We start from the raw sequence: 11,127 nt of genomic DNA on the forward strand, positions 1-11,127 counted from the left end.
AAAACATTTCAATAACCTTTTCGAATGTTAAAAAATAATTATTTAATAAGAAATTTTAACTCATCATAAATTTTTCTGAAGAGAGTATAAATGATCTTCCAAAATTTATTGAAATTAATGTTTATTAAATGTATGTTGGCATTAAATATCATTTTTTAGTTAAAAGTTTTAAACATGACATGCAAATTTCAATAAAAATTTCTTACAGTGTAGTGAAGTTTGATAGTTTGCACGGATAGTTCAATAAAAATATCTTACAGTGTATCATTCCTTTTAAAGCAATTTAAAGTATATATCTAAATTAAAATTACAAAAACACTGTCTATTCCACCCACTATCGGGATAAATAATAAATACGAAAATATTGATTCAGTACTTACAAAAAACATAATAAATATAATAAACAATAAATTATAAAAGAATTAATTATAATGAAATTTAATAATAATTTAAAATTTTTAATCCTTACTAATTCAGTAGAGAAAACACTCCAGTAATTTAATTCTCCAAACGTCGAATGCTCCATCCGTTCAAGAATTTGCGAGTTCACAGACCCAGGATTGTTTTCCTCGACATTAATTTTCTCGGACTGAGAAATTTGTGGCAAATCCAAGGATGGCACAGAATTTGGGAATAATTTTCTCACACCCTTTCCAGTGTAAAAAACACATTTTTTCTCAAAATGTTTGGCACAAACGAAAAAACGAAGTTTCACAATGTCTTGAAACGTCAAGTTATTCAGCTCCTCGTTTCCCGCACATTTCACCCACATATTTCCAATATTTACATTATTCGGAAATCTGTGTCCAACAGCAGTTTCTCCCGACAATTGCTTCGTGCCACAGTTTCTCACAACACACACAGTGTTTTTCATTTTGTCGAAAAAATTCTCGAACAAAATATAATTCACAACCAGAATAAAAACACGACCGTTCAACTTTTCAGTTGCATGGGAAGTGTGACTGGCACGTGGTGACACGTCACTCTGACGTCACTACGCGACTAGGGCGCCACCTGCACTGGGCAAGTTAAACTACAGGATTTTTCAGACCAATTCTATATGGGAGAGTAAAACCGGGGTGGATGTAATGGAGGTGGGATTAGGATTGTAGGGCCAGGAGATTTTGCTCCATGATAAGAAATCGTCACGAATATAACTAAAGGTCGGTATCTCAACCTTCTTGGGGAAAGGCAGGGAAGAGGCAGTCTTTGCAAGACCGTCGGCCCTGTCGTTCCCCAAGAGGCCAACATGTCCCGGGATCCATAAGAACTCCACGGAAGATCCAATATCGGACAAGTGCTTCAACAATGATAATATGCTATACGGCAGAGATGAAAAATTATGTTTACCCCTCATCAATCCCTCAAGCAATTTCAATGCCTCCAAGGAATCAGTGAGGATAACAGACAGAGGAATCTCCTCAGTAATGATCTTTTTAAGGGCACAATTAATTGCTTGCAACTCAGCAGTTAATGGGCTTACCAGGGCAGGCATAGGCAATCCAAAGCTGAAATCAGTTTGCGATACTTAATAAGCCGAACCAGCACTGTCCTGGCCTCTGACAGAGCCATCAGTATAGATATGAATGGAACCCGGGTAGTTTTCCCTAAGGAAATCCTGAAGTAATTCATTTCTTTGTATATTATGTTTTAAAGAATACCCGAAAGTCACGTTACATTTAGGTTGAAAATATTGTATACTCCAATCAAAATCATAATATAGTGGTTTCCTGGGGAGTGAGCCCAGATTTAATAGAGGGGCAATCCGTTTGTATGTGGAAAGTATGCCAGATCTACATGCATACAATTTCCGCTTCCTCATTCTGTTTATACGCATAGATAGCAACTTTAGTTTTGGAACTATAGGGTTCTCTGACCATGCAAGGGTTCTAATCATGAATCTATTGCACAGATATTCGCGCCTTAGTTCTAGTGGGGGTTCAGCTGATTCAGAAAGTAAGAAAAATCTAGGGGTTGATGACATACAACCTAGAGCAATGCGTAGTGCCGCAAACTGCACCCTGTCGAGTCTGGCTAATTGTTTTTTGCTGGAGCCCGCAAATAGGATTGCGCCCCACTCAAGATAAGCCCTGATGAGCCCTCTATTTATCATTAACATGGTGATAGGGGAAGAACCCCACGAAATCTTAGCCAAGGCCTTAAGGATATTCAAAGCCTTAACACTTTGTGTAACAATATGATTGATGTGTAAAGACCAATTCAATTTTGAGTCCATTATGACACCCAAATATTTAACATTATTTGCACAAGTTATCGTTTCATTATCAACGGCTAGATAAATTTGATTAGGGTTATAGGTCTTACGTGAGAAAAAGCACAACTGAGATTTAGGGATCGATATTACTATGCCTCTGGAATGCAACCATGGGCCTAGTTGGGTAATAGAATCCTTAAGGGTGGTTCAAAACGGAAATGAATAAGCCTCTCAAATAATTTACATAAGTTAGATGTAAGGGAAATTGGGCGAGAGCCCTTTCCTTCCGGTTTGGGGACAAATATAACTCTTGTATTTCTCCACTCATCCGGAAACTCAGAATATTTATATATATAATTATATAGTTTAAGTAAGAAAGAAATATTATTTGATGAGAATTTTTTAATTATTTTATAAGATATATAGTCCATTCCAGGAGCAGTGTCTTTGACACAGAGAGATAAAGCTCTATTTAGATCTTCTTCAGAGAATGGATCATTCATGTTATTATCATTATCGGAATCATCCGCATAGGGAATGTTAACCGAAAATTTTTGACTTCGGAATCAATTCTGCAGAATTCTGCCAAGAAATTTGCAGACTGATCTCCAAGGAAACGCTTGCGAGCCTCACGACGCCTTCGAATCGCATCTTTACAGGACTGATTCCACCAGGTTGGTTGTACTTTACTTGGAGCATATTTAGCAACCGGCTTAAGTGCACCTTCAGTTTCCAAGGACGCAGTGATAGCTGCAAGAAATTCTTGATAAGCTTCCTTGATAAAACTAGAAGAATTCACTTTTAAATCAATGGGAGCAATCAAATTCTCTAGAGAAGAGTTGAATTCATCCCAGTTAGTGTCAGATATATTATATCTGCAACCATTAATCCTCAAACTAGTTGGTGTTAAATAGAGATCAAACAAAAGAGGATAATGATCTGATCCATGTCGATCATCTTCAAGGAGGTAACCTCTGTTTCCGTTGTTTGTGAGTCTAGGTCCATGATTTCCAGAATCAGCTTAGGGGTTCTGCACTGTACAACTCCAGAGTTTTCTACTGCACTTGAAAGGGAATTTGTAAATTCTTCCTTAATATCAGACTCAAATGTCATTTCCAGTAATACTGGTGTCCTTTGGGTTAACATTTTCGCGGATATTTTTTAATACTTCCCGGTAGGTTTTACCCTCTACGGGCTTTATAAGTATCGCTTTATAAGTATCGCTATTCACTGTTCTTTTCCGTCGACTTTATTTCTCTCCTGTTTTTACTAAAAGGTACTTTAGTCCAACCTTCATTTGATGAGATGTCTCTGGCTCTTTTATCTTCCATACTCTCTAATGCGTCGTCTTATTTCGTCGATGTGTTTGGCATTTTCCTGTAGCCAACAGTAGTTATAGTTTAATCTTGTTGTAGAGTGGAGATCAATATCAGGGATGGTAATGGAGTATGTGAGATTTTGAGTGAAGTATCTCACCGGGTCTAAGTAAATAGCTTTTTTAGCTTGATGTCGTTGTGCATGATAGATTACAGGGATGTTATTTTCGTCTTGGATCACTACCATTTTATCAATATGGCAAAATGTTTCAGGGGTGATATAACCAGATTTTAACATTCTATTTATGTTGTCACATTTAAAGGAATTTAAGGTATTATTGTCTATGGTGTAAAGTTTGGCATAATAATTTCTTGTTAAATTGATAATGAAAGTGTCGAAACGGGGTATTTTTGCAAGATTGTAAATTATACTATTGTTGATTCTCTTTTTGTAGTTTGATGAGGCTGACCTATAACATGCTCTTAGACATGATCTCTCTATCTGTCGGTATTGTTCCATTACTGATGGTCCTGTGGGAAACACGTAGCTCAGTTGGTTAAAGCAGTCTACCGGCAATATCTTCTCCTTCTTTTACCGCTGCAAATATGCTGAAGTTATAAGAAGCACAACCTTTGTTTTTGCAGTAACAATGCGCATAGAATATTCTATTATTTTTTGATACACCTTTCAAACATTTATGTTTCTTAAATATTTTTTTACTTCAAAAACATATTTTCTGTTGCAATACAAATAATATAAACGTTTTCTAGCCCTTCTGTTTTTTTAAATAAAAAATATTGTCATAAGGTCGCTTTTACTGAGATTTGTTTATTCATGTTATTCTCTTATATTATTTATAATAATTTTTATTATTTACTGTCTGTGTTGGCAGTTTTTTATTAATCTTCTTAATGGATTTTGAAACCATAAGGGTTCCGTTTCGGTTCAGTGCGTGAATGAAACCCCAAAAAATAATATACTTCTGATTTAAAGGTTTTTAACTATTAAACGAGATTAATCAATAATCAAGTTGAGGCATGTTCAAGGTGCCTAGCGTGGCAGTGCAGCGCGAGCACCTACGGTTTAGCGCGTGATGTTCTTACAGCGCTTAACAATTTAAACAAATTACATGATTATTGCAAATTAGTTTTAGATATTTCAAGAACGTTATTTTTTGAAGAAGTGTTTCAATTTATAGCGAATTACATCGACCAGTTTTTAAGTAATTCATTTTATAAAAAATGGTGCTAAAATGTTTAATTGTTTATAACTTTTGGTAAAATAATTTATTTTCAAAAATATTTATAGAAGTTGTTTCTACTATTATTTACTACTAAAAACTAATACACCGATTTTCCTGAAATTTGGCACACTTCTTCTACATTGTGATTGACTAGTGATTGAACGAAGAATTTTTTTTCTATTGATTACAACCAATTTTACATGATCTAGAAAAATTTGTGATAAAAAACTCTGCCAAAAATTCAAATTTTAAATTTTTTTAAAAACCCTTCGTTCAATCACGAGCTAAACTTAATCGTAATTACATAGTTTTTTTACTTGCTTTAAATTCATATTTTACAATAAATAATTAAATTTTTAATTAAATTCTTTTCACTTCAAAATAATCATTATTTTAATTATTATCATTTTTAAAAATTAGTCAGCAATAACTTTAATCGAACTAATTGACTCTATAATTTTCGTCTCTTTTTTAAATTACTGTTGAACAAATAAATTGTTATCGAAATTTTTAACTATGAAATTATGTAAGTACGCGACTTTTCGATCTCAAAGTGTTTAAAATTTCATGAGAGCGTTCAAATATATTTATCATATACTAACTTGATAATTTTTTTGCTTAAAATTAACAAGAAATTGACTTTTTACAGTGTACAATTTGAAATCTTTGACACTCGAAGAATATAAATTTACATATATCTATGTGGTAAAATTAAAAACCAGAAAATGAGGTAATTTTTCATTTCGTTCAAAATTTTTAAATTTCAATCATTTCAGTTGATTTGAAAACATTTTATCGCTAATGAAAATGTAAATTAGAAAGGAGTAAAAAGCAACTTTTTTAATTTTTACGTTATAAAATTTATATTTTTTAATATTTTTTTAAAAATTTTAAATTGTATAAAATTAAAATTTTCCAAAAAAAAATCTTGTGCTGAAATGATTGTTTGTTCACAAATTTATTTTTTGAAAAATTCAAAATTCCGGATAGAAAATTAAAAAAACATTTTTAAACCATCTAAAATTAAAATTTCCAAAACAACCAATTGTGCCCAATTATTTTATTTTGCTTCAATTGTTACAAAAAAATTTCTAAAAAATATTATTTTGCCCAAAATACGCTAATTAATTTAAATTATACAGAAACATTTGTGCTACATATCTAAAAATATTCAATTAAGAAAAAAGGTTTTTTTTAATTCTACTACACTATCAGAACTGAAAAAATTTATTAAAACATATTTTCTATGTCAATAAGTATAATTTATTTAATATTTAAAAATGTTTTTTAATTTTTGGTTCTCTGACCCAGTAAAAAAAAAAGAATTGGGAGTAAACGAAAAGAATCGGTGGTAACTTAAGCTAAATTCTGTTTGGCGAAAAAACCGAATTGGAATGTTACGGTGAATTATTTTTTTCATACCGTGAATTCTTTTCTCTTGAATTTGAATTAACGTTTGTTTATTCAAGTTTGTATTATAAACTAATATAATAAATGTTTCGAAGTGTAAAAAAGCCGATTTGGAATAAGAAATATATAATTTTTTTAAAAGAAATAAAGGCGAAATGTGACAGATTCACCGACAATTTTATCAAGTGAGTAGTGTTTATATGATAAATTTACCATATGAGTACTACTCACATGGTAAAATTGTCAGTGAATCTGTCACATTTCGCCATTATTTCTTTTAAAAAAATTATATATTTCTTATTCCAAATCGGCTTTTTTACACTTCGAAACATTTATTATATTAGTTTATAATACAAACTTGAATAAACAAACGTTAATTCAAATTCAAGAGAAAAGAATTCATCGTAACATTCCAATTCGGTTTTTTCGCCAAACCGAATTCAGCTTAAGTTACCACCAATTCTTTTCGCTTACTCCCAATTATTTTTTTTACTGGGGAATTTTGAGTTTTTCAAATAAACAAATTTGTGGACAAAAGAATAGTGCCGTATAAGATTTTTGAAAATTTAATCTTAAACGATTTAAAAATGTTTTTTAATTTTTTTGTCCGGAGTTTTGAGTTTTTCAAAACCCTGAATTTGTGCATTGTTTTATTCTAACTGAAAAGTTTGCAAGTTAACTGAAACATAAAATTATTAAAAATAAATTTTGTTATTAAATTAGTGAGGAAAATATAGGAAAATCTACCATAGATATGGAAACAACTCCATCAAAAAAGCCCTGTTGTATTATTGTTTTGGGAATGGCTGGATCTGGTAAGACGTCTTTTGTTAAAAGATTGGTTTCGGATCTGTTTCAAACAAATAAGCCTTACGTTATAAACTTGGATCCAGCTTGTTTGGAGGTGCCTTATCCTGTTAATATTGGTACAAATTTTTACTTCACATTCAATGCTATAATTTCAGTTAAAGGGAGTGACCACCTTTATTTTGAGTCCTTTAAAGTTTAATGATGGCAGGAAATTATTTTTTTTTTTCTTGCATCATTTGGGTTCTGAAAACATCCAGAATGGTCAAAAACATAAAATTTTAATTCTTGACCATTTTGGAAGTTTTATTTTATGAAGAAGTTAAACTATCGAAAATCCATTCGAGAAACACAAGAAAAAAATAACTTTCTGAGATCATTAAAATTTTTAAAACTCAAAATAAAGGTGGTGACTCCCCTTAGAGTACCGTCGACCTGGGCTATTATGGTACGAAAATTGCAATTTCTTTTGTTTTATCTTTAATAAAAATTTTAAACTATTTAGTCGCGTTGGGCTTCGGGCTATTATTCTATTCATAAAATAAAATAAATTTTTTGTTTCTTCGAATTAATCTGTATGGAAACTTTTAATTATATATACTGTAAATAATTTTTAAAATGTTGCTAAAAAATTATTATTGTAGGAATTTTATTGCAATAACCAGAATAGTCCTTGTTTACGGTATTATTCTTTAAATGTTGAACTCATTTTTAAAAATGAGTGCGATAAACTTGAAAAAGTTGTCACAAATTGCTCTGTAAAGTGTTAGTTAAAAAGTGTAATAAATAATAAATTTCAAATTCTTTCCAACCACTTTCAGATATTCGAGATACTGTTAATTATAAAGAAGTAATGAAACAATATTGTTTGGGTCCAAATGGTGGCATAGTGACAGCATTAAATTTGTTTTCAACGAAATTTGATCAAGTAGTAAAACTTATCGACAATGCAGGAAAAGAACATGAATACGTAATTTTAGATACACCTGGACAAATTGAAGTATTTACTTGGTCAGCCAGTGGTTCAATTATAACAGAATTATTAGCATCCTCTTTTCCAACTATCGTTGTCTATGTAATGGATACAGTCAGAAGTTACAAACCAGTAACATTTATGTCAAATATGCTTTATGCATGTTCGATACTCTATAAAACAAAATTGCCATTCGTAGTAGTGATGAATAAGGTAAAAGAGTCAATTCTGTTCTTATATTATTATTAGTCAATTGAGTTTCGTCTGAAAGTAGTTGCGGATACACGGTGCGCCAGAAGGTGGTTTAAATAAAAATGAATTGGCACTTAAAAATTCTTTTTGATTATGATTCTTAGATGAATAACAAACATTTCTCAATAGTTTTTAAAATCAGTTTACGTGCCCGATTTAAGTAAAATTGAGTTTTTATATAAAAACAGTGTTTTATGAGGAATCAGAATTTATTTAATCTAATAAATACTGTAATAAATGATAAAATAATTACTTATTTTCAATTTTACATATAAATAATTATATTGCTGTAGTGTTTGTATCCGATTTTAAAAAATTAAATTATAATGTTAAAAGAACTATTTTAAGAGGGACAAAATTTATTTAAGAGAGTCGAATGGCCTCTGAAATTTTTTGGCAAGAAGAGACCTTTAATTATCGCTCTATAAAAACGGCACTAAACGTGAAAATGATAAACATTGATTTTAAAATACTCTCTTCTCGAAAGACAGACACTTTTTACAAAAGCAGCTAGAGATCCTTATCTTATATAAATTTCCTAAATCCTAAAGATTATACGAATCCATACAGAAACACGATTGCAAAACGAAAAGTAATATAATGAGTGGTTCATTACCTCCTGCCGCCGTCAGATGGCAGCAGCATGCAGGGCGCACAAAGTCGCAGCTGTTATTAGATTACTTTTCTACTTTTTGTTTTGCAATCATGTTTTTCTATGGATTCGTACAGTCTTTTGGATTTAGGAAATTTATAAGATGAGGATTTTGGCTGATTTTGTTAAAAGTGTTCGTGTTTCGAGAAAAAAGTATTTTAAAATCAATACTATTTCACGTTCAGAGCGATAATTAAAGCTCTCTTCTTGCCAAAGAATTTCAGATACCGTTCGACACTCTTAATGCATAAATATAAAAACGAAACAAGAAAATAACTTCATTGTTAATAAATTTATATGAACCCAAATCTAAAACATCTATTATCTATACGCATATAAGTATACATTAAATAAATTCTGGTTCCTCATAAAACACTATTTTTAAATATTTAAAACTCAATTTGTTTTAAATTGGGCACGTAAGCTGATTTTAAAACCTATTGAGAAAAGTTTTTTTATTCATCTTAGAACCATAATCAAAAAGAATTTTTAAGTGCCAATTCATTTTTATTTAAACCTCCTTCTGGCGCACCGTGGATATATTTTTAAAAAAATCTAGTTTTAATATATGTGAAACTTAACGATTTTCTGAGTTTATTACCCATATAATATTATTGTAAAAATTTTATTTCCTTTAGTAATATTAATTATTGAAAATTATTAAATACACGGAATATATTTTGCGAAATCTTCTATTTTCGAAATGTATAAATACAGTACAAAAAATTTCTGTTTAATAAGTAAAAAAATGTGTAGTTAAAAGTAACGAAAAGAAGGAGGCGCAAAGTGCCTACATTTTGGGATTCGTGGCTTTTTAAATTCAGATCAAAAGTTATTTGAATAGGTATAAAAAATAATTTATAATTACATTATTTGAGAATTAATTTCGCTTCCATGTTATGGGTTAATTATTATGAATTTATTTATGAATTAATTTCTGTAAATAAGTTCTCCAAGCAATAAATTACTTAACGGACGAACGCTAAAGTGAAACGGTGGAGGCTTTGTGGCCGATGGACCCTGATTTTGTGCTGTAGGAGGGTTTTTACGACAAAAAACAGACAAACAGATGCCAAAACGTTAATATATGGGTGGAGGATCCAAAATGTGACACTGTCACATTTCAGAAGTTGTACAGTTGACTTCCGGTTTGTACAACGTATATATTATTAAAGGAAATAAAATTTTTACATTAATATTATGGGTAATGAACTCAGAAAATCGTCGAATTTTACACCACTTCGATATCAAAAATAAAGAAAATCGAAAATTGCAAGCCTGTGTTATAAAGTATATTAATAGTTAGGATTATATTACGTTAGTGCTAAAAATAATTAATTTGCAGATCGACATTATTTCAAACTCATACGCAATAGAGTGGATGACGGACTTTGAAGCCTTTGAGCAAGCATTAGAATCACAAACTAGTTATATTAGTAATTTAACTCGCAGTATGGCTCTTGCATTAGATGAATTTTATTGCAATTTACGATGTTGTGGTGTGTCTGCTATTGTTGGAACAGGAATTGATGAATTCCTTAAACTAGTTAAAGAAGCAGAAATAGAGTACACAACGTGAGTTACTAATTTTATTTAGTAAGTTAATGTTAATTAACTTCATAAAAAACCAAAAATTTATATTTTATCGTCACTGCGAAAAAGTTTTTTTTTTTTTAAATCGACGATTAGTATGTGTGATATGAAAATAAATATTTGTTGTCTCTTTAAAGAAACTACAAAATTGAACTGGAAAAATTACACAAGAATCAAGCAAAAAAGATTGCAGAGGAAAAGGAAGAGAAACTTAAGAATGCAATGAAAAATGTTATTGGGGAATCTGTACCACTTGTGTCGACAGTTAATATTGGGAGGGAAGTTTCTGATATATATTTAAAACATCCTGGAAATGAGTCAAGTGATGATGAAGGAGAAGAGGAAACAATTCAAGATCATGTTGAGCAAAAAGAAATGGCGGAAGATTCAACTTTTCACAGTTTTATTAAAAATTATCAAAAAAGTCAAGATGAAAAAAAACGTGAATCAATGCCTGGTACAAGCAAAGGAAAATAAATTTCGTGACAAAAAAAGTGCAGATTGTATTTCTATTTTAATAAAATTTCACTACTTTTTATATATGTTGAATATTTTATTCTGTGATATCAAAATAAATATTTTCTTGAAAGATTTTCATATTTAATTATTGTCATTTAGTATATACGAGGTATTCTCTGAAAAAAATTCACCCAAAAAAAAGTTCT

The 11,127-nt window shown here is 30.5% G+C and overlaps 1 protein-coding gene across 2 annotated transcripts in view; it reads left to right on the top strand.

Moving 5' to 3' along the window:
• LOC127285195 (GPN-loop GTPase 1) overlaps positions 1-11,055 on the top strand; it is a 29,296-nt gene extending 18,241 nt beyond the window's left edge. For both annotated transcript variants that reach the window (XM_051311064.1, XM_051311065.1), the window contains 5 exons: positions 5,425-5,505; positions 6,909-7,111; positions 7,814-8,178; positions 10,215-10,444; positions 10,600-11,055. In XM_051311064.1, coding sequence (XP_051167021.1) covers positions 5,501-5,505; positions 6,909-7,111; positions 7,814-8,178; positions 10,215-10,444; positions 10,600-10,939 — 1,143 coding nt within the window. In that variant the 5' untranslated portion in view covers positions 5,425-5,500 and the 3' untranslated portion in view covers positions 10,940-11,055. The remainder of the gene's footprint in view (positions 1-5,424; positions 5,506-6,908; positions 7,112-7,813; positions 8,179-10,214; positions 10,445-10,599) is intronic.
• Positions 11,056-11,127: the final 72 nt, after the last annotated feature.

The sequence above is a fragment of the Leptopilina boulardi genome, unplaced genomic scaffold (genome assembly GCF_019393585.1).
Source record: "Leptopilina boulardi isolate dan_hultmark-lab unplaced genomic scaffold, ZJU_Lbou_2.1 LbouV2_330, whole genome shotgun sequence".
Lineage (NCBI taxonomy): Eukaryota > Metazoa > Arthropoda > Insecta > Hymenoptera > Figitidae > Leptopilina > Leptopilina boulardi.